The sequence below is a fragment of the Scaptodrosophila lebanonensis genome, unplaced genomic scaffold (genome assembly GCF_003285725.1).
Source record: "Scaptodrosophila lebanonensis strain 11010-0011.00,11010-0021.00 unplaced genomic scaffold, SlebRS2 tig00000001-arrow-pilon, whole genome shotgun sequence".
Classification (NCBI taxonomy): domain Eukaryota; kingdom Metazoa; phylum Arthropoda; class Insecta; order Diptera; family Drosophilidae; genus Scaptodrosophila; species Scaptodrosophila lebanonensis.
This window is the reverse complement of record NW_022060529.1, coordinates 11992647-12016745: the sequence shown is the minus strand read 5'-3', so window position 1 is coordinate 12016745 and position 24099 is coordinate 11992647. Positions and strand designations below refer to the sequence as shown.

The 24099-nt window shown below is 37.0% G+C and overlaps 2 protein-coding genes across 2 annotated transcripts; both read left to right on the top strand.

Moving 5' to 3' along the window:
* The first annotated feature begins 1540 nt into the window (after positions 1-1540).
* LOC115627053 (FK506-binding protein 2) lies at positions 1541-19499 on the top strand. Its single transcript, XM_030522601.1, has 5 exons — positions 1541-1673; positions 4940-5120; positions 18286-18374; positions 18435-18622; positions 18802-19499. The coding sequence occupies exons 1-5, from the start codon at positions 1544-1546 to the stop codon at positions 18979-18981; spliced, it is 768 nt and encodes a 255-aa protein (XP_030378461.1). The 5' UTR covers positions 1541-1543; the 3' UTR covers positions 18982-19499.
* Positions 19500-22255: 2756 nt separating this feature from the next.
* On the top strand, positions 22256-23170 carry LOC115634489. The gene is made up of 3 exons (XM_030532246.1): positions 22256-22406; positions 22465-22632; positions 22904-23170. Exons 1-3 carry the CDS (start codon positions 22365-22367, stop codon positions 23054-23056), a joined length of 363 nt encoding a protein of 120 aa, XP_030388106.1. The 5' UTR covers positions 22256-22364; the 3' UTR covers positions 23057-23170.
* Positions 23171-24099: the final 929 nt, after the last annotated feature.

Genomic DNA, 24099 nt, shown 5'->3' with positions numbered 1-24099 from the left:
AAACACACAATATATTATTTTAAAATTGATTTAAAGAGCTGCCATACCTAAAGCCTAAACTAATAAAAGTAAGTGGTGAATAAGAAATAATATATGAGCAGCATATAAAATTCGGATATAAGTAGATAACATATTTTTAAAAAAATTGATCTACTACCTCATTGTTAATTGTCATGTGCATTTTTAATAAGAATTATAAAGTCAAATGTGAAAATAAACATCGTTTGCGGATGTTTAGTTAAATCTATAATTCTAAATCTCTTTATTAAGGACGCACACGAGATCTGATTTGGCAGTGTATTAAAGGCAAGTTTAAACTTAATAGCTTAGACTGATTTCCCTCACTTTGGGGACAAATTTTACAAAATCTCCTTTCAGTTATTGACTAACACACTATTTGAATACACAGATGCCCTGTTAGTTAGCTTATGAAGTGCATTAATGTCGAGCTTATGCTTAATCGGGTGAAAAATATATACTTTCCTCACTTTTTGGTTGAGATATTCCACCAAAGCTCACCCCTGTAATTAACTAACACTCAATAAAACTGCACTGCTCTTATGCAGCGGGGTAAACTTTTACAAAGTTTCAGTTCTTGCAAAAAATAGAACTTGTATTCTAACTTTGCAATGATTTTTAACAAAATCTACTACTTAATTATATGTATTTAAAATAGCTAAAAAATATATTTGTAGGGTTAGGTATCAAAAAATGCTAGTTTAGTATTGGAAAAAGATAGACATTATTATAAAATTGGTAGATAACAATTGATTCGTCATTGATATAAAAAACAAAACTCTCCTACTCCCCAAGACATTCCTTTTCATTTATGTATTGGTGTTCCAATAGGTTTCATATATTCATACATATTTACATCTTTGTTGAAATTAATTCGATTCGGTAGGGGAACTTTGCGTGTTCTGAGAATGAAATGTAGGGAAAGCAGTCATGATAGCTGCATATATGAGTGATATAGTGAACTGACATGGTTAAAAAGAAGCCTCGAGGCATCGTTTCATCGTCATAGCTCTAAAACTCTGTTTGAAATACTTAGTAACATGGATTCGTTTCGTTATTCCTTCCTTCCTCCTATTTAGTTTAGCCTTTCTATTAAAAGTTTTCACCGTTAGGATAGAGAGTAATTTATGATCAATATAAATAAATACAAATTTTAATTTTAACTGACCTGAGACATATGCCGCAACTTACAGCCCTGGCTGGAAAGTGTTGAATCACTGGAATTGAACATCCAAAAGCTATGTTAATACCCTCGCAATACGCCTTTGAAGACTTTAGAACTGGTAGGAAAATACCTAAGCTTATTAATTTCATTTAATTCGTTCGTATTTATTTGAAATTGTAATTTTTGCGCCCAATTGTTGTTTTGGCTGTTCCGCACCTGAGCAGTGCGGGCAGCTTGATTACGTGGACAAGTGTTAGCTGTTGTGTACGCACGAGCCCTCATCTATGGCTGTGTGTGTGTGCGCGTGTACTTGTGTGAGTGCCTGTTGCTGCTCCAAGAGCTCGGCACACTCTTTAGTTAATGCCGTCGCGCCGATATTTTGAACAGTTGCTTTGCGCACTTCGATCGTGGCAGTTGGTTGTTGGCTCGTTATCGTTGCTCGCGTCGTTTGTATCGTACAAAGAAATTAATAATACACAACACAAAAAAGGTACAAATATTTTCACTTGGGAACGAGCTGTGGTGGTGGCTCTTACGTGTTTACTTTAGCGTACATTTAAAATTGAAATCATCGCACCTGAAATGTGTGTGTTTCTTGGAACTCTGTGGTGTGTACTTTGATTCTGAGTGGTGTCGTGTCTTTTCATTCATGCTCCCGCTTTGCTTCACACATTCATCGGCGAATGCGCAAGTAAAACAAAAGCGAAGAGAGCGCAACTGCGGCGATCACATACATACTTGTACACGTACAAGTATAGTATTTCTCCTAATCAAAAGGAAAAGAAAACTGAACGAACGAACTGGGAGCTGCTGGGCAAGGCCAGGCGGCACGAAACTTGTCTATCTGCCACCGCTCCGCTCCGCACTTTCCCAGTTGACGTTGCCGCCCCACTTTTCGACCGGCCGCTTCAACAATATGGAAGATTGCTTCGGTCCGTCAACGTTTTGCTGCGATGTCGTGTTTAGCTAATCAACAAATGGGCTGCTGTTGCTCTGCCTATTGTTTTTAGTTTTATTTTTTGTTGTTGTTGTTGTCTTCAAATTCAAAAGTAGGCATCCGGTTGCTGGAAAATTCATGACGTGTACGAATAGTAACGCCACTTTGCTGATAAGTTTTCATTTCATTAGCATCAAGCAGCCACTAATTGGGGTTGCACGAAAAATCCTTCACACAAGCACTACAAAATACATACATATGTTGGAGAAAAACAGTTGTAATTCCCACTGTCCCAACACTGTTGACCAGGCTAACTAACTGTATACCCGCATTGCGCATACGCAGCATACTGAAAGGTTCAATGAACCCACCAACACACGTTGGCTAAAAAATGAAGTCAGTTCAAGTAAAAAAAGTATTACAAAGAAGAAAAAATCGAAGAAACATACAACACTCTGAAGAAGACGCGACACGATCAAAGTTGTCGGTTATCGACGGCAACTGGTTTTCTCAATGTTGGTTCCAAAATAAAATGAGAGAAGCAGGCGAAGAAGCACCAGCAATCCCAGTAAAAAGCAAATTGCGGCTTCATAGCCAACAGGGCGTTAACAGTAAATGCAATGCCCAGGGCCAGAAGACATTGTTAATGTTCAGTTCACGTAGCCAATTGATTCGTTACCAATTGTAAGCTTTTGGGCCAATAACGAAGCGTCAACGTCGCCTTTGTCATCATTGCCTTTCATTAGTGAAAGTTTGCATTTTATTGTTTGAAGTATTAGTTTAATTCGTTATAGGCAGACAAGATGTATTTAATTTATTGCAAATCATTTTGTGGTTACATATATGTATTGTTTTCGATACCGCAATGCCTTTCATCGCATCTCATCTTTGGCCAAATCGAGAGATAATTGTCTGCCTTCGATAATGGACCTTCGCTTTCTAGCACTTTATTTGGCAGCTGGTGGTGGCTGCAATAAATCTTCGTGCCGGCCATGATTTCGACTTTCATTCGGTTAAGGTAAGGGCAGCCTACACCTACGAGCTGCCAAAATTTGGCCAAAAACTGTCCCAAAATGTGGTCAAGCGGTTTCGTGAAATAATTAACGGTTTTCGAAATTCACGATTAACTTGTTGTAGTGGTTTGGTGTTGTTGTTGTTGTTGTTGTTGATGGCATCATGGCGACCAATGTAAATGCCTCGCGTTTCAACAAACATTACGCATGAGCTCAATTGCACACACACTCATACACGCACACACACACACACATACAACACCACCTCACCAGCACGACAGCTCGAGGCGTCCAAGCTGCAATAATTCGCAATTTCGGCTTTGGCTGCATTACATAATCACCTGCAGATGTACGGCAACGGAAAACACATAAATGAATTGCAGATTTGCATAATGACTAATTTTTCACTTCACTCTTTATTTGCTCTGCTGCTGTCCATTACAACAACTCTACACTGTTGAACAAGGCTATAGGTGATGGGTTGTTGATAATTGAATTGAAATATGAAATCGTGTCATCGCTTATGCAAGAAAATGGATCAACGAAAAAACCATACATATGTGCTTCACAATTCCCCCTTCTACTATATAGTTTAAAAACGCTTGAAAGTGAAACTAAGATGTAGTTCGTTTTTGGTTAAAATTAACATTTATGACTGATTGCATATATGTTCCTTATATGTTTGTGAATCCTTGACTGACTAGGCTGGGTAACAAACTGTGCGGCCCTTTTTTTCATGCTTTCTAATTCGCTCAAATGAATCCCTATTTTTTCCTTTAATATGCGCCATAATTTTGATAGGCAAGAGAATTCGGCTAATGTTTTCACTGTAGCCGCCGTTATTACACTCGAACATATATACTTTTTTCCAATTGTACGTTAGATACTCCGCTTAATATGTGTAATATTCATAAGCATGCTTACGAAGGCGAATAAGTTATATACTCTGCCTAATATTTGTAATATTCATATGCACGTTTACGAAGGCGAATTATTTAAAAGTCAATACACGTCTATTGAAGGGATGTGTGTGTGTGTGTGTGCTATATCTGCTATGTGCTGTGCATTTAAATAATTACACACTTAACCGGATTATTTAAATCTGTGACATTTCAACACCTCAATCCACTGCTCTTCTATATCGCTATATGTTTTAAAATTACGAATATGTGCATTAAAACAGTTTCTGCTTCTCTTCTAGCGTTCATTTCTTAAGGTCAGATGAATGTAGATATGCATTAATATTATAACTGACTAGAGTAGTTGTTTTTAAAATCTACATGTATTTGAGAATATTTTGTTATGCTAATCGTGTGTCCTTTCCTCATTTTCACCGAGCTAGTAAATATTGATACTTTGTCTAGGGATAAATTCCCCTTCACTAGCGCTATTATAAATATAATATTAATAATACAGAACTGTTATTCGGGACTATTTGAATGATTTGATATTTTAGAAAATCACACTCATATTTAAACAAATGTTGTGTTTTTAAATAGTAAAGCTTTAATTTTTGCCTCTTATCGTAGGCACCCCAGAGATATAAATCAAATTAATGCTGTCAGAAATTATTGGCCAGGCTTTTCTCTTCTTCTACCAATGTGGAAGCACTTTATCAGCACGAGCAATGTACAAGTAGAATGTGATTTAGTAGGAGTTAAGATAAGATTGGCGAATTCTAACTTGCCTATATATTGTAGCAATTTATAATTGGTATTAAATTAAACTAAAACCTGTTGTCTGGTGCAGAAAACAAGTGCCATTTGTGTTTATTAATTTATTTGGAACTTGTTTCTTGAATTCCAGCCATGATGAAATCAATGCTCATTTTCTCGTGCCTTCTGGTGGCCAGCGTGCGTTCCGAGGATCTCAAAGTGGATGTGATCAGCAAACCAGATGTCTGTGATCAGAAATCGAAGAATGGCGACTCACTAACCATGCATTACACGGGCACTCTGCAGGCCGATGGCAAGAAATTCGATTCCAGGTGAGTGTGCAAACTTATTTTGATTTCAAGAGTTCGATATTAAAGCTGCATAAAATCATGCCCGACACCAATTTACTGGCATACATATATGTGTGTGTATGTTTCTGCCAAACGAGTGCGCGTTGCGCGTTGAAAGGGGGATTACAGATGTGCCGCATAGGCGCCTGGACGTGGACGTCGGCTCATTGTCGTAAATTAGACGCCAACTGATAAGCGATCTCTTTGTTGCACCAACATTTTCCATGCTTTCCAGCCTTTTTTCCATTGTTGCACAATTTTGATTGTTGCGGCCGCCAATGCATTTTCCCCATACTAGTATGTGTCCATATGTTAAGCAGAGAAGTCTTAAAGCTGCACTTCCCTCATTAAAGTGGCTGCCAATGTCAAGGCCTCGCAACCATTTCATTAAAATGTAAACATACACGAGCTCGTATGTGTGGTGTCTTATAACATACACCCCCCAGCCAGTGCCTCAAATTGCTATCAAATGCAATCATTGGAGACAACATGCCACATTGTGTCGGGCTTATCGCCACCACTCGTATGTTCGCAATCAGAGTGAAATATTTCCATACTCTCTGATAAGAGCAGCAAACATTTCTAGTTCGTTCGACCCAGGTTATTTATATATTTTAGCACAGGCTGTCATCTGGTTTTCAGTTTCAAGTGTTTGCTGGTGCGCTGGCGTGGTTATCTAATTTATGCTTTATATTATTTGATTTATGCCTAATATTATAAACAGACCACTGATTACACTCTTACAAACATACAACATACTACTTGAATGTGCAGGCAGACAAATTGAGTCTTTTGAGCAGGAAATCGTTTTATAACGAGGTTTATTCTGTTGACCAGCTTAAAAGCTACAACTTAACCTTTTGCATGTCTACATAGTACACTTGAAAAAAAATTGCATTTGCTATTTCAATTTTTTTTATAAGGCATAACAAATTCTGTGAAGTGTTTTCAAGATTCCCGCACATATTTCAAGATCGAAATCAACATCGTTTAATACTCTTCATTCGCATTCTATATCAGGTCGGTTTCCATTTGCGAATTCGAGCAATTTTGTTGCGCTTGAAAATCTCAAAGTATGTAAAATTGTGAGATAGCTTGTGGAAGACAAAACCATTAGTAGTTTTTCAGAATTAATCGTTTTCCTTTTTTGGTGGAATACCGCACTTGGTTGGTAATCACATGTTTTTGTCGATTTCGAATTCATCATTAGAACAGGCCTGTATTATTCATATTGTTGGTAATCATAATATTTTCAAATATAATATTTTATCCGAAAAGCTTGCCTGAATAGTTAGTTAACATTAAATTAAACAACTAATGCGTTATTTCTCAAAAGAATTCATGCATGTAGGTCTTGGGTGCAAAATTATAAATTCTCTGAAATATTTAAACTACGATTAGATATATATATTTTTTAAAAAAATATGCTTCCTTTTTTAAATGATTATTATGCACTTTTAAAAGATTCAGTTATTTAAAAGTCAGTAGAACAATTAAAAGCTAACTTCTTGAGGATTTACTTCTCGTAAAAAACCAAAAATTAGTTTTAGTTTTAGTTAGTTTTTTCCTCAATAAATTCTTTCCAAGTGCACATACAACGTTTTCCCAAACATACACAAATATGTACGTGTATGCAGATGTCACCTGACAACCGGCACTTTCATGGAAAATCACGTCAAAAGTCAAAGCGACTGGGCCCTTGCCCCTTACCTTTTTGCTTCACCTGTGTCGTCGGCGTTTCTACGTTGGCTCGCAAATTATCTGAAAGTTTGTGTTGAAAGTTTGCAATTGCTGTTTAATTTAGCGTGCTGCCAACAACCATCCACTCACACACCCACACACCTCTTCACTAACTCAATCAGTGCAGGCAGAGCATGCGAAACAGCCGCAAGATATCGTCTGCCACTTGTTGCAGCCACAGTTAACAACGCACATTGGGATAATTCGAAGAAATTTTGAGATAAATTCTACTCTCGAATATGTTACCCCGTTCGCACGCACTTCAAATATAGCTCACGGGAATTTGGTAACAGATTGCTCGTGGGTATCAGCAACTTGAGTTTATTTATAAATTGCTGGCAATCAGAAGTCAACTAGTTATAGAAATGGAATTTGTTCATAATAATCAATCGAACGAGCAGTATTTTTCGAGCTTAATTTAGAGATTGAATATTGAGATTTATATTTTACAATTTAGGAAATAAAGCAACTAGAGAAATCTATTATGTAGGTAGTACGATAGTAGTTTAATAAAAATAAAATTTCTTAAAAAAAGGAGAATATAATAATAAATCATAAATCCGACACTTCTTAGTTTCCACTTGTCTTTTTTTAAGAAAAATCTGAATTTGAGAAAAAAATTTATTTCCGTTCTTTGTGTTGAAAGATTTTGTAATTCACTTTCATTAAAAGATGTTGCAAGTCAAAACAAACAAAGTCGAAAAGAAAGCTTCAAGTCAAAGAAGTCAAGTCATAGAAATAGGTATTGCAACTAAACAAAAGAAATAAGTTAATTAACTCTCTACATTTTCAGCAAACAGCAGACATGGGGGACAGAGATAGATCAGTTTGTTATTTAAATGCAAACTTTTACCACTAATCTGCACATAAATTGATGAAATATTGCGCATTTTTTTGTTTTTTGTATAATTTATGAAATTTACATTTCTACCCTTTGTGCCTGTCTGTCGCCGAATGAAGAATATACTACTTGTGTGCCTTATTCGACCCCATGGTGTGTAGAGTCAAGCCTTATGGGGTTGACAAGCCTGTTTAATGTTTTGCTTTTTAGCTTAAATGCCTGGCCGCACTTAACCCAGTGGAAGCACAGTCAAGTGCCTTAGTTGAACATTCTGTTTTGTTGCATCCAAAGCTTTTGCTTACCTTTTGCCAAAGTTGACGGCAACGGCGACAGCTTCCCCTTTCAGGGAAAATCTTCAGCAATTCGTAGCCGCAAGCAAGCCTCAAAAAAGGATGGAAGTCTGAGAAGACTGAGTGCGCTTAAGTCTTTGAGTCTTTTGCGCTTTTAGGCTATGTGCGTAGCTGCCGGAAATTAGCTGCAACATGCTGTGTGTATGTGGTGGCATGCGCCTGAATGCAGGCTACAGTTTTTCTTATTTTTTATTATTTTGTTGCTACCCATAATTAAACTGCCATTAAAGACAACTGGGTCTTTTACTTGTAGCTGCGCATGAAAAGCCTTTGAAACGAATGCCACTTGCAGTTGACAGGCCTTGATGGCCAGCTAGACAGACAGTCGCTTTTGTAAATGCCATTTACAGTCTGCGATATTTGGATGAACGTGGAGCGTCCTAAGCAAACAGTAGTTGGCAATGAATGGAACATGGAAGGTGCAATGAGCGGAAAGAAATCAATTAAGATATTTCAATACAGAAATTAATTGTAGCGTGCATTTTCGGCCCTTTATTGCATACGTGCTTGATTGGTTATAAAAAGGATTACTGCGCTGGCGTCCCAACTAATTGCATTTGGCTGCTATTTGGGGCACTTCAATTGTCTGAGTGTGTAGGTTGCAATGCTTTTGCGCCATCTTCACAATTAAAATTGAAGGAACGCGTGCCAGCTATTTAGTCGCACATTCCCCCAACTACCCATAAGTTATTCAATAATGAGTGAGAGCCAAGTCCTGTCACGTGGCTCACAGCTTTTATTTTCATTGTTGTGGCCCAACATTCATCTACCTGTCTAAAAGGTAAAAGGATGCTAGCCTGTTCTGTCGTCGCCACTGCCGTCACGTGCGCCCATACTTTGTCACCGCATGTCGTCGTCCTCCTCAGCACATTCATTTCTTTGTTTGTGGCAACAAGTTGAAATGCAGTCGTGCCTGTTGTCCTCGTAGTTTCTCTCAGCAGTATCAGCAGTGTCAGCAGTTGACCCGCAGACCTCCATTTAAAGCATAAATTATGCAGCCACTGTCGCCGCGCTATATTCTAATCAGCCTGACGCGTAACACGAGCGCTTCTCCAGCTTCCTTATGATATATGCTCGCGTTCCTTATGTGCACAGCGTCAACACGATGCCAGCACTCTTCTCAAGGAGGGCAGCCCCTGCCTCATGTCATTGTGTACGAAAAATTAATTTGTTACTTGCTGCATGGAAAATTTGATACTTTCCTCAGTTTGCTTAAAGGTTTTCCTCTCCTTTATTTTTTTTAACAGAAGCTGCTTGGAAGATAACACACAGTATTGTATTGGGAAGGGCATGGAGGCAAATACCTAATTTTTTCAATGCAAGTTCACTTTTAGGATACTACATTTTTAAGAAGTAATTGAGAAATAAAGCAGAGTAATATCAAGCTGTAGTGTAGTGTCTTTTTTGAAGAGTGTAGAATTAGAGTTTTCATTTGAACTTGAAGATCATCGCTTTAATAGAACAAGTAACAATACTAGCTGGTAGTAGTGTCTTCCTAGACCACCACCTCTTCAAGTTGTATGCCTACACGTCAAATGTGAGATCAGATGTTTTAGCGTCAGAAATCTACTCTTTTGATGTCTAAACTTAATAACCAATTGCAATGCAATCCACTCAGTGATAATATATCTATCGATCTTCTTGTGATTCACGCAGCACAGATCTCTGTTGGACACAACTCTACAAGAAAGTTCCCTACACACGACAATTCTTTATGCATCAGATGTTTACACGTCAGATATGTATCCATCCATTTTTGGCTGATTTTTTCTTCAACTGATTTGTTCTTTTGTATTTGATTTTTTTTTAATTTATTATTATTAGGTTCCTCACAAAAGGCATTTTAGATGCTTAACTGTTTAAAGATGAGCCTTTCATTAAAATCTAAATATATAAATATTTAAGCAGTTAATCAGCTTTTCGTGAAGATGTCATTAATTTCTTGAAGCAAATCAAAATTCGTAATTCTTTTTAGAATTGTTGATACCAATATTTATCTGAAACGTGACGTTTACATTTTCTTGAAGTATAATTAAAGCAACAAATACAAATTGATGCGGCTTCCGTCTTTTAAATATTTGGAACATTTGGAAACCGAAGCTGTCTCTTAATACGATAACTAAGATATTGAAAGAAACTGAAACATAAATTAGTTGTTAATGGGTATGTTGAATGCTATTAGTGATCGTTATCATTGGTGTTTCATATACTTACCCGAAACAGTACTGTACAGGTTTAGGCCAGTGGCGTTTTAAAGCTGCCACCATTAAGTTAAAGGTTAGATGCCGTTGGTCACAGATACTACCATCAAAGTTTTCGAAAGCAACGACAAAGTTACAATTCCCAGGGCAAGTTGGTTAAGTTGCAGCATGTTCCATAATTTTGACAACAACAGCCCAAACAAGCAACCCATCCAGTCAGACAGTCTGTTCGGCAGTCAGTCCGCTCTCCAGTCATATCTCAAGCGACGTCGCCGGTTCCAGCTCGCATGATTTGTTTGTGCCGCCATCGTCGTCATCACAAGTGCAATTTAGTGTCCAAAAGCGGAGTGTTGTGGCAAGTGCAAGATGCAAAGAAAAAAGAAACACGCAAAATGCTCCAAAGTGAAAGTTGAAAACCAGCTACCAACCAACTACCTCTACCTTTATATGAAGCGGCCATTAGCCACGGCAGACAACCTTGACTGTCACACAATTAGTGCAGCCAAGCGCAATACCAGGAAAGGGAAGAAGCTATAGCTTGCTGTTGATGCTAATGCGGCAGATATCAGACCTATGCTGCGGGGCAGTGCAATGCACTGCGATTGCTAAGACAATGGCCGAGCGTTAGGCCTCAGTGCGCAAATGATTAAGAGGTTGATGGTTGATGGTTGCTGGAAGCGAACTCACCTTGACACAATTGCAGAGGAAACATAAGTTAATGTAGCGTCATGAAGATGTATGCAGAGCCGAGATGAGCTCCACAGATGACTTATGCAATACCCATTTGGCTGATGATGTGTTTTAACTTGGCACCAAGATGCCTTTAGGAAATCTTAGTTGCAAAACTATTCCGTTCTCCTTCAACAGTTTTGAACACTCGGTATAGATTCTTTTATGAGACAAGCCATAGGAATCTTACAAATGCTCTTATGCTAGGGTCAGCAAATTTTCAGATACACATTGGCTTTCCCTTGATTTCATTCGTTTAATATTAATTTGTTATTCATTTATTTTGTTTGCTTTTATACATTTTTATAAAAGCTTAGATTTAATTAAGATCAAAGCTTCTAACTCACCTGAATACTTGTAGACTAGGTTAGTTCCTTCCTTTATTGAATGCATCTCCTTATTATTACAATATTACATTCTAAGATGATCTACAAAGAAAAATAATGAAAAGATTTTGACTAAACTGTAGTTTCTCGTTGGGAGAAACATTTTTAAGGTAGTTTTGTGAGAAACTTCGCTTCTCTAAGAATTCAAATATTTCAGATTCAAGACTTGCCCCGTAGACCCAGTACTTTAGTTTTATTTCGAAAAACAATAAAGATGTGGATCTTAGTCTTGAAAAACTAAATTTTTTCAAAAAAGTAGAAACTCAAGAATGAAAAGACTGAGAATTTGACGTTAGGAAATTAATTTTTCAAAGCAAACATAAGCCTTCCAAGCCTGATACGGAATCAAGAAATTAAGGGACTCCAACCATCAACATTGGACAGGTTCGGACTTGCTTATGAGAACACAATCTCCATCGCATGTTCTTGAAAGTCAATATATGTATAAAACTTTATTCATTTCATATTGAATTTGGTTGTTTCTTTTTAATGATGAGATCGACGACAGATTCTTAGAATAGTCTGTTTTAGTGTTATAATTTAGGAGCAAGCTAGGATCTTCAAACATAAGCAATTCTTCAAAGAAGAACGCCTTTGTTATTACTATAGAAAAGCGGAGTTACCGCTTTCTAGCTTTTCTTAGTTAATCTAATTGAAATACCAATGTTTTTCGAATAGGCTGGTATTTGAAATTCCTTCATCATATCTTTTATCTTTCTTATAAGCTACTCTTTAGAAAATACCTTGCATAAAATGTTATCTAAAGTTAGGCAGGAAGGCGTGCTTTGGATCTTCTCTGCGCAAACCCCATTTACCATATGAAGCAATCAGCCGACAAAAATGGCAATAAAGAGCAAAGCTCATGCCGATTTCCGTTCTTCTCATTTGTTGGGTTCTGGCTGTTAACTGCTGGAGCGCAGACGCGTCGACTTTTATGGGCAGATGCATGGCCTGCTCCTTTACGGGTATTTCTTTTAAAAATTACAAAACGTCTTCGGAGTCGGCAACGTTTGCTACAAACAGACAAGACACTCGTAGATAGTTTAAATAATTAATGAGCCAGCGGCTACATTTTTGGTTGCAACATTGCGTTCTAACAGTTGTGCTCGGGGCTCTTCAAAATTTATAACACTTTGCCAGCCATTTGGCGCGCTTTTGATATAAAAAAACGTGCACGAGAACGTGACGTTGGTGGCAGGCGCATAAATTTCAGGAACTCGCCTCGCCTTCTCGCCTCCTCGCCTTGTTTTACAAGCCGAGGAAAATGTTCGCACATTGACCGGTCCCTGGGCTGTTGCGCTGATTCCTTGGTGCACTGTAATCAGAAGTTTTGTTAAAGTAACTCGAGTTGTCGCCATTGTCAAGGACCTGTCGTCCTTGTGTGGTGTTGTGGTTTTCAAGTCTGCCTCCGCATATTTGATTTTATAACTTACTTGCAATGTGTCGTTTGAGGACAGCGTTCATAAAACGGGGTCATCAATGAGTCATGTGCAGACATCGCTGGCCATCCCCTGTCCCCCATCCCTCTCCCCATGCCTCAGCACACGGCTGCTCCGGAAAAAGGATTCAATTTGATTGGATTGAAACTCAATGTAAAAGTGGCGTAGTATGATTTGCGCAAAAGGCCACCCGCCGAGCTGGCAGAGGATCTTTGCGGGAAGTTGGGAAGCTGGGAAGCACGTTGCGTGGAATAACGGCTGTAATGGCAACGGTAAACGGATGTTTTTTCGCCCATTGAGCTGCATTTTTAATGCCGTGCGTCGAGTGGGGGTTTTGGCGAGTGGGTGTGGAGCAAGGGCAGGGGAGTGGGTTGTTTACATTTCAAATAAGTTGGCATGGAATGCATGAAAATGCGAGCAAACGGTATGTGTTTCTGTCCGTCTGTTTGTCCGTCCGTCTGTGAGTTTTGTCTGTGTGTGTGTGTCTGCCCAATGAAATCGAAACTTATTAAATATTTAGCAGTGGGTATGAGAAGCGCAAAAAATGAGTTCACATTTGTTGTTTGACTTTATGATAATGCAAAAAACATAAAAATCCACACATGAATCCAATCCCAAAGAAAACCGCATCGCAACGATACCAGCAGCCGGAAAATTATGCAATGCGCCGAGTGCGTATCGGAAAGGGAAAAACCATTTTCCCTATCGTGTTTATCAACCCGATATATTTGCAAATGTGCAAAACACCTGTGCTTGTTCAGAAACAATGATGGGCTGACATGCGCCGACTTTTTTGTTTGCCGTCCGTTTATCTGACTGACTGTCTGACCAGCTGCAGGCAAGGTCATAAATATTTGATTACGGGAGCGGGCTAGGGTGGCCGAGAGGGAGGAGACCAGACCGATGGACAAGTTGACTGAAACAATCAACACATTTAAACGATTCTTTTAATTTATTCAAAGCATTTGATTTTCTGTAAAATGTCGCCAAAATGTTGCTTTGAATGTCTCAAAAATATTATTAATATTTTAAGTGGGTTAGAATGTATAAATTGGGGATATATTTTAACTGCTTATAGCCATGTGAAGCCTAAAATTTAAAATTATCAAGTTTTTGATTAGTTCATAGCAAGTTCGAACAAATAATATATGAACATTAATCGTAAGGACACTGTTCATATGTAAATACCAAATAAACCACAAACTTGACCTGCTTAGGGGAATATGACTACCACGTTTGATTTATTCTAGCTCATATACTTTCGGAGAACATTGCGTTCATACAGACAGACAGACAGATGAGTCTGCCTTTTTATACTAAACAAGAATTATGCAGTCTGGCAGGCCTTCTTCTTTGCTTTACATACAATCATACTAATCTAGTATTTATATCCTTATCTCAGGCTGTAGGCACATACTTATGTGATCAGCGTGGCAAGACGATTCGTCTGTCCGTCCGTGTGAGCCTCGCGAACTGTTGAACCATAACAGCAAAGGAATACATAGCTTTGCATGTAGACTCGTCTTATCCATACGCAGAACAAGTTTATTAGAAACCATATAAAGCACCATTATTTTATACTTAGTGCTATCATAAGAGTAAACAAAATCTGAAGTTTTATCAAAATCGGATAACTATATAACAATATGTGCTAATTTTAACTTTCTACTCGATTCCTCGTTAGAAAAGATAGCCTTTATGAAAGATTCTTTTTTAAAATATTTTACTATGTCAGGATCTATTAATTGTCTATTCAAAAATAAAATACATAAAGCGTTAAGCATATGAGGGTATAATAAACTTATAAGTAGTATAATATTGTAACCTAATATGTTAGGGTATTAAAAGTAGCTTCTTGGCTCTCCAAAATAATATGGAATTGGAAAAGGGATACGGGCCGATTCATTAAAGTTGAATTTTTTTTAAGGAACAGCTTTGGATCTAATAACAATTTGCTGCAGATGAGAACTGTGCTTCCAAATTTCTCATATTCTACAAAAATATTATGAAATAGAATACAAAAAATTGAATAAAAAACATTAGTTTTTATCTGAGAAACATTTAGTGAAAACTTTTTGATGATGGAACCAATGTTGTATACCTTTTTTAAAACGTTTGGCGTACGAGTGTTTGCATGAACAGATAATATGAGTTAATAAAATTATTTGTGACACACATGCTCATAATAAAGATTTGTGCGTCTTGAATATGAATGGAGGTATGTATGCCTTTTCGAGCGCTAATCCACACAAATCAACGTTCAAGGGCCAATTTGTGCCAACAATTAACATTGATCTAGTGCAGGCATAGGAATAATCGGCTTTATTAGGGAGAGGCTTTGGCTGTAAGTCGCATAAATTATCGGGACTGGAGGCAAATCACCTGAGCGTGTCTGTGGCATCGAGACAGCACACATGCAGGGCTATAAAATTTTCACATATTGCTAGAAATTCATGGAAAATTATGCAATAAAAATTCAGAGTTCGCTGCAGGCGAAGATGCCTTGGCTTGTTTAGAATGGCGATGTGTGTCTTAAAGGCTGCCGCGTTTGCCACTTGCCACGTAATCCCTGCGAATGGGACACGTGAAGTGGAAGTGCTTGCCATATTCTGTTGTTGTTGTTGCTGCTGTACTTGCCTCTTGACATCCTGCAAGTTGCGTGCGCGTTTTTCTGTTGCTTTTCGAAACAAATTTTTTACGCTGTTTTATTTCATCAAGAGATTTGCACTTGGGCGAAAGCGTAGCCGTTACGTTACGTTACCATTGCCGTTGCCGTTGCCGTCGCCGTTGTGGTTGTGGTTGCTGCAGCCACAGAGCCACCCACCACTTGAACGGCAGCACCGTCAGAGACAACGACGACACTTTGGTTACGCTCCACCACTTATGCTACACTTTTTTCTACCGTTTTTTTTTTCTTTGCTTGGATTATTTCGCGGCAATCCGCATGCCATCATCGTGAGGCTGCACAAGTTGTAACTTCAACTCAAATTGTAGGGGAAAAAAAAAACAGAAAAGAAAACAACAGAGCAGTAACACGAAACATGTAAAAATGTCTGTTTGCTTATTCGTTTGTATTGTTGCAAAATGCCCAGGAGATGCACATAAAATATTTAACAGACACACAACCGTGGGGGGCAGGGGGGGGGGGCACTTGCTACACAGAACTAGCTCTAGGCACGAGTTTTAAAACAGGCGGCTGTGTTGTGCCCCAGAAGTGTCGTCAAAAAGGGCAGCACCTTCTCCTACTGGCTGCATGTGGGTGTCGCCTGTTAATCATTTGCCCTGCCTCTTGCTGTTGTTGTTGTTGTTGCCGTTACAAGTGCAATAATCTTAACGCTCTTGCCAACAGCAAGCGGGCTCATTAAAAAATGATCGGTACCAGGGGGAGTGCGCCAGAAAGTTTAAAGAAAAATGTTTGCAAGTCTAACTTTTCCAACAACAATTCCCGTCAACTTTCCTCAGGCATGCCCAAGCGACACATTTCAATTGAGAGTGGTACGTGTGTGTATCTGTGTGTGTGTGTCTATGTGTGTGTTTACTAAACTAAAGCGATATCACAATGCATTTCTTAATTTGTTTTTATCACCAAAAGGTTTCTCTTTGTAGCACACACTCGTATGCTTAACAATTCATGTTTTTATTTGGTGTTATACTTATTTGTAATCGCGACAAAACGTTTGTTTAACAATCATTATAGAAATCTATTTCCATTATTTAATCAGCAATCCAGTTTATGAATCTGCAGCAGCAGAATTGTTTTATTTAATTAAAATTAATCGCTTCTCAAAAAATAATCATTTTGGATATAAAGCAGCTGGTTGATACTAATTCTAATATTTAATAAATATTTACTAAGATTCATTCAATTATTAAATGAGCAGAATAATTATTTATTCATACATCTATGTAAATATGTAGTTTACCAGCTCTATTAACAAAGATTATTAATTCAAATTTTCACATCTTTTTGTGAGTTGCAGTCTTAACCTTTTTATTTATTGGAATCCTTATTCCATATCAGCTCCTGCGCCGAAAGCCATAATATTATATTTTTATATTCGCATTTTCGCTCTTAATGTCCCACTTTAAAGCATATCCACATAATAATCATCAAATTATATGACAAATCATATGCCTATCTATGCTGCTCAGCAACTGTGCCATGTCATACATCTTACTCAAGCCCGGCGGGCTCATGCATACCTGAGCAGCGCGAGGATGCTCCAGAATGGCCGGGGACTTGGCCGTATCCTTGCCATGGCAGTTTATGTATGGCGCGCAGCAAATTAAAGTAATTCGCTTAACATAATGGGCGTGCACGCCAAGTGTCTGGAGAACAAGGCCATCAAACAAACAATTTCGCGTTTATGCACATCATATGTTTTATTTTATATTTTTTTCGGAATGGTGACAAGCTCCACAGACTTTAAAAAATGATGTATTGTTTAAAATGTTTCGTTTTTGTGTGCTCCTTGATTATGTGCGACAGTCGTGAAACAAAATTGTGTGGCGAAGCGGCCTTAGACTGGTTGCATTTGTGCGAAACATAGATAAGTCCATCCCCCTATGTGCTTCAATTACGTTGAAGAGCGTTTCTAAAACTAGTAAATTTTCGGTACTTATAATTTTGCAATATGAATTATTAATCACTCCATACCTTATACCTTATCTGGGTATCAGATACTTCTGTCTAGCCTTAACTCTAAATTCAGTAAGCTAAAACACAAGTTTATGAGTGGCATAAAATGTTGAAAGAATGTTTTCAGAGATGTTTTGTGCCTTGAAAAAGTCAAATCTCGCGTATTATTAATGTATTTCAGCGACAAAGAAATCAATACAATAGAGAACTTAAGTTAAATAAAACTTAAGAAATAAAAAAAGCCTATAAAAATGACAAAAATATCTAATAACGAATCCGACTAGTATGGTTTGAAAAAACACTGCATTTTTTTTTAAGTTTATCATATATATATAAATAATTCATATAAACCTGCCTACGCCTCACAGATCCGCTTATATTCCCAATCAAGTAAAATTTTGAAACTCCGATGGTAGCAAGAAAAGTGTTATAAAAAATAAAGCAATCTTAAAAACCAACGCAGTTTTTAAATGAATCTAGACCTATCATATATTTTTTACATTTATAATATTTTGAGGTCCAGTTGCCAAAGATATCAAAAATTGTGGGTGATTTTTCGTGTGACTATGAAATTCAGCTAATTCGGGTCTTTTAAAATCAGTGCCGCTTCGCAAACTGGTTCTGTTGAAAGAAAATGGAAACTCTTTTGTTTTTAAAGCATTTTACAGATTGATTCTTCATGCATAATAAGACCAGCCTAATGTTACATATGTGCCTATGTATGTGTGTCTTTTTTCCCCATCCATGTCAATCGTGCAAACATTTGCACTTGAAAGTTTGTGACTAACAAGCGTCTAACCATTTGCCACTCCCTCCTTGCAGCCTTGACCGTGACCAGCCATTTACATTCCAATTGGGCGCCGGACAGGTGATTAAGGGCTGGGACCAGGGTCTGCTCGACATGTGTGTGGGTAAGTTTGACAGCGATTGTACACTTGACCCGCCACTTTAAACCTGTCCCCATCTGATAGGCGAGAAACGCAAGCTGACCATCCCACCACAGTTGGGATACGGGGACCAGGGTGCCGGCAACGTAATCCCAGCAAAGGCTACGCTCGTCTTCGAGGTGGAGCTGCTCAACATTGGAAACACGCCACCCACCACGAATGTGTTCAAGGAGATTGACGAGAACAGTGACAAGCAGCTGAGTCGCGAAGAGGTAAACGTCTATGTATGGATCGCACTTTTTATTTCATAATTTACACCTTCTCTGTGAAATATCCGTGGGTCTGGATTTATACTTCAACACGTTACTAACCGTACTCTTCAAATGTGTTTCGAAATTATTTATTTTCTTTTTGAAATTACCATCTGCTTCGTTTTTATCGCATGATATAGGTCAGTGAATATCTGAAGAAACAAATGACCGCCGTTGAGGGTCAGGACTCTGATGAACTGAAGAATATGCTGCAGGAGAACGACAAGCTGGTTGAGGAGATCTTCCAGCATGAGGATAAGGACAAGAACGGTTTCATCTCGCACGATGAGTTCTCGGGCCCCAAACATGACGAGCTGTAAAGGATGGCGGCATGTGCTTAAGTTATATACTTACATACATACATATATATATAGATATATATAAATACAGTGCAACACTACACATACACACATTAAAATAACAAATTCCAAACATAAAGAACGCGTGGACTGACGCCCCTGGGCGCTTGTTATTTCCTTTTTGCAACGTCATTCATATTTGTATATAGGTACATACATACATACATACATATATGCATCGATATAGGAAGCTAAGCCACCCCAAACAAACAATTATTATCCCACAATGTACAACTTCCATTACAATAACAAACAACAAAAATATGGAGGACGTCTCTCACTTCAGTCTAGGCATAGTTTAAATTATGTAAAGATACAGCAGAGAATATGACAAATCTGATTAAGCATTAAACTTTTTTATATACATTTATAGGTTGTTATATTTAAAGTTGTAACTAATTTGTGTTGTGTCTGCCAATCAGCAAAAAGTTGTGAACAAGTTTTTCAGAGGATGCTGTAATAAAATTAAATAAAAACAATTGTTCATTGAAACAGTTAATTCAATAAAGAAGTGCTGCTGTAATTCAATAACAACACATTGCCATCTCTTTTTTAATTGAGAAAGGGTATCTGGAAAGTTCAAATCGATTGTCCATTATGAAATTGTTTTTCTGATTTGCGTTTTCCTACAGATATACGGGTATTAACTGAAGACCGCACGCTATAAACAAAAGAACTGTTCCTGAGTATGAAAGTAAAGCTTCAACTCGTTCAGACGAATATTATGACGCAATATACAGTGAAAACTCCCTTATCGGACACCTCTTTTATCCGGACACTCCCCTTGGGCGGACAAAAATTTGGCCGATCGTAAGTGTCCGGCCATAAAGTATATATATTCAGAATCAGCATGACGAGAGAAATCGATCTAGGCATGTCCGTCCGTCCGTCCGTCTGTCCGATTGAATGAACGCAAGGATCTCAAAAACTATAAGAGCTAGAACAACCAAAGTTGGTATCCAGATTCTCCTAGGTCCGAGAAAGGACGAGTTTATTTTTTCAGTCAAATTTCAAATTTTAGTCCCGCTAATAGCGCCGGAGTAGGGGAGGGGGGTCATTAGGAAAAAAGTTAACTCAGGAGAATCAGGATACCCAGTTTGGTTATTCTAAGTTTTATACTTTCCGAGATCTTTGCATTCATACAGACAAATGGACACGCCTCCTTCTGCGTTCGACATACATTCGCACAAAGCTAGAATACCCCTTGGGTACAGGGAAATTTGGTTATTTTAAACACAGTTTAAATTGTTTGAGCGATTTGTTTCTGACACTAGTTAAGATTATAATCGTTGACTATTTCGCAGCCCAATGAACATTTGGTATACTTGTACAGTTTGGTTGAGTCATGAAGCCAATCGGTTTGTTTTTATTTTGCTTGGTGCAAGTTATCCATGTAAAAGGTTACACAAGATTTACAAATGTGAAGTGCGAAAATTTGGACACATCATACGTGAACTTTTCAAAATGTGATCTTAAAGTCCTGGGTCGTGGTATTGTGGGATTGAGCATGCAACTCGATCTTCTTAAGCCGCCTATTTGGAACGTTTCAGTAAGCATTGTATTTATTTATAGTGACGAAGTATTTTCTGAATAACATATAACTTCTTTGAAGGTTAATTTTAACATAAAGAAGAAATTAAGTGGGTATCGTCCATTTCTGTATAACGTTACATTCGATTTTTGTCGTTACGAAAAACATAAGAACAATTATCCGCTTTTTAAGTTCGTTCATGACGCCATCATAAATTCTTCAAATTTCGATCACAAGTGTCCCTTCAACGTAAGTACGATTTAATTTGTGTAGAAATTATATAACTTCAGATGTGGTCAGACATACAAATAATCGTATGTGGTATTTTATAAAATTAAAAATCAAAAATGTATGTTTGTTAGATCAAAAAGAATCAGTATGCTAATTATTTAACAGTCTGACCATTTACATATAAAGATGCATTAATAGGTAATTCGTCTTGTTTGCCAACAGCATAGCATTATCATCGACCAATTTGTGGTTAAGGACGAATCGTTCAAGATGACACCCTTTCCAAATGGCTCATATCTTTATGAGATCATACTCGGTGCCTACAATATTTGGCGAGCCGTGCTAACTATTTATTTTGATGTGAAGTTAAACTGATTCTAATTATTAGACACATCATTATCATTATATGAATCATTTAAATACATATACTAAGTAAAGTATAGAATCAATTAAAAACCACTTATACTTTAACACGATTTTTGCTTAACTAATAAATGCACACACAATAAATGTGATGTTTAATTTTGTATTTTTAATTATGTGTGTCTGTCTATCTCTCTCTCTCTCTCTCTCTTGGCTATGCTAAAATGCTGACTCAAAATAAAGCTATAAAAGAGCACGGTAGCTCAACATTTTGGTCAGTTTTAAACTCCACATAATTTACAGTTTCGGTTGATTTCAAGAGCGAATTTAAATTCTTGTTGTATAATTATTCCGTGAACCACAAAATGATGTTGCACTTTTGACAGCACTGTTTTAAACAACACTTTAACGACTTAAATAAGCTTTTGAACATAGAAAAATACCATTATTAGGAACACTTGAAAGTGAAACAACTAAAGTCCAAAAGTTTAACAATAGTAATAATGAAAGAAAATAACTGAAGACATAATTCTCGGTAATTGAAAATGTTAGTAAATAGTGTTTAAAGAATTAAAAGAAAAGAGGAGAGATTAAAGAATTAATTGAATGTGAGCAATTGAAAACGAAGCACGTTAAATACTAATCGATTCTCGGATGTTTAATTAAACTATTGTCAGACTATTGAAGATCGCACGCCATAAAGAAAAGAATATCAGTTAATGCTGTAGTTTCTAATCCTGTTTCTGAGTATGGAAGCACAGCACAAAATCAGTGGTCAATATACCTTAATATGTGTGTAAATAAAGAAAACATTATTCCAAAATCAGATATCTAATGAATTAAGCTTTTTTTTAATTCTTCTATTGTTTTCGATCACAAATATACATAACTGACAAATGTCAATCAACTGTTGAGACACCCGTTACATAGATTACCAATCTATTAAAAAATGGGTTTTAAAAATACAATTATAATTTAATAAACGGTTCGTTTTTGTAACTAATTAAGAACTAATCGTTGACCATTTCGCAGCCCAATGAACATTTTGGTTTGAGCCATGACGCCAATCGGTTTGTTTTTATTTTGCTTGCTGCAAGTTATCCATGTAAAAGGATACACAAGGTTTACAAATTTGAAGTGTGAAAATTTGGACACATCATACGTGAACTTTTCAAAATGTAATCTTAAAGTTCTGGGTCGTGGTATTGTGGGATTGAGCATGCAACTCGATCTGCTCAAGCCGCCTGTTTCGAACATTTCAGTAAGTATTGAAATGAAGTATGAATGAAGAATGAATAACATATTAAAATTCTTTTAAGGTTAATTTTAACATAAAGAAGAAATTAAGTGGGTATCGTCCATTTCTGTATAACGTTACATTCGATTTTTGTCGTTACCAAAAACATAAGAATAGTTATCCGCTTTTTAAGATCATTCATGGCACCATTATGAATTCATCAAATTTCGATCACAATTGTCCCTACAATGTAAGTACGATGTAATTTAAAAACTTAATAATTATATAACTTAAGGTATGGCCAGACAAACAAATAATTTGCACAAAATCGGTTATTTTACAAATTTTAAAATTAAAAGGAGATTCCCAGAGAAGTTTGTTAGATCAAAGGGCAATTTCATTGTAGAATTCCTATTTGCTTAATATGAAAAATTTGGGCGCAAATTATTTGACAGTATGACCATAGCTTTACATACACTATAAACCTGCATAGATAGGTAATTCGTCTTGTTTGCCAACAGCATAGCATAATCATCGACAATTATGTGGTTAAGGACGAATCGTTCAAGTTGACACCCTTCCCCAGTGGCTCATATCTTTATGAAATCATAATCGGTGCTTACAATATTTGGCGAGCCGTGCTCACTGTTTATTTTGATGTGAAGTTAAACTGAAACTATTATACGAATCATTTCAATACTTATAAAAACACTTTATTTCAACACGATTTTTTCTCAACAAGTAAATGCACATACAATAAATGTGATGTTTAATTTTGTATTTTTAAATATATATTACATATGTCTGTGATTAGACTTAATACATACTACTACTTGGCCATAAAAACCGCATACAACTATATAAAAAGCTACAAACGCTACGCTTCCACCCATTCATGGAAGTCTCTGCAATTATAGTGACTATAGTGGGAAGAGCAAATAAAAAAATGATTTGTTCTTGTCGAGAGTTGTATTATATGTGCCCTCATTCCGTCCACTTTTTGGCATACCCTAAACAATATACAAATGCTAGTATTTGGCACGCCAATCTCTATATATGTAAAACATTTTGTCCTGACTGATTGCCAATCAACGCACAGCCCAAACGGTAAGAGCTATGAAGCTGAAATTTGGACACAAGTTTCCTTTCACAGTGGATGTGAGCGCTTTTGAAAATTCTAACTCCAAATGGGGGAAAACGGACTCCAAAGATTTTTGAAAAATCTACAATTTTCATCAGATTAACGACAACTGTAAACTTTTTTTTTTACAATATACATATGTATGTATGCATCCAAATAGTACGTGTGTGGTCACAATATGTATTGTACTATAGTACATGCCCTAGCTTTCGGAATGTACCAATGTAATTTGGTATTGGAAGTTCCTTTAGAAACTTTAGAGTATCGGCAGAGAAATAGAATATTGTAAATAAACTTATATCTGTAAGCAAAAATACTGAGCCCATCAAACTTTTAAAAAATTTTACCACATTTATATGTAAATTAACACCCGAAATCGAAGGACCCCTTTAAGTACAAAGCAATAATTGCTAAGCTCCACATACATATTCACTACTTTATACGCACAAGTTCGTAGATTTCCATCTTGAAAATGAAAGCGGAATTGCGCAGAAAAAAAACTCTAAGAATACATTTTATTTGCTTCCCCCAACATATTTATAACTTTACGCATTCCCCCAGAGTAAAACATAAATA

What these genes read in the sequence shown, in the direction of transcription:
- LOC115627053 (XM_030522601.1), top strand. Translation starts at nt 1,544, where the DNA reads ATGCCGTCGCGCCGATATTTTGAACAGTTGCTTTGCGCACTTCGATCG. An exon ending in GGCAAGAAATTCGATTCCAG is followed by an intron (nt 5,121 to 18,285) that starts GTGAGTGTGCAA and finishes CCCTCCTTGCAG; the next exon opens with CCTTGACCGTGACCAGCCAT. An exon ending in AGCAGCTGAGTCGCGAAGAG is followed by an intron (nt 18,623 to 18,801) that starts GTAAACGTCTAT and finishes CGCATGATATAG; the next exon opens with GTCAGTGAATATCTGAAGAA.
- LOC115634489 (XM_030532246.1), top strand. Translation starts at nt 22,365, where the DNA reads ATGCAACTCGATCTGCTCAAGCCGCCTGTTTCGAACATTTCA. An exon ending in CGCCTGTTTCGAACATTTCA is followed by an intron (nt 22,407 to 22,464) that starts GTAAGTATTGAA and finishes AATTCTTTTAAG; the next exon opens with GTTAATTTTAACATAAAGAA. An exon ending in ATCACAATTGTCCCTACAAT is followed by an intron (nt 22,633 to 22,903) that starts GTAAGTACGATG and finishes GTTTGCCAACAG; the next exon opens with CATAGCATAATCATCGACAA.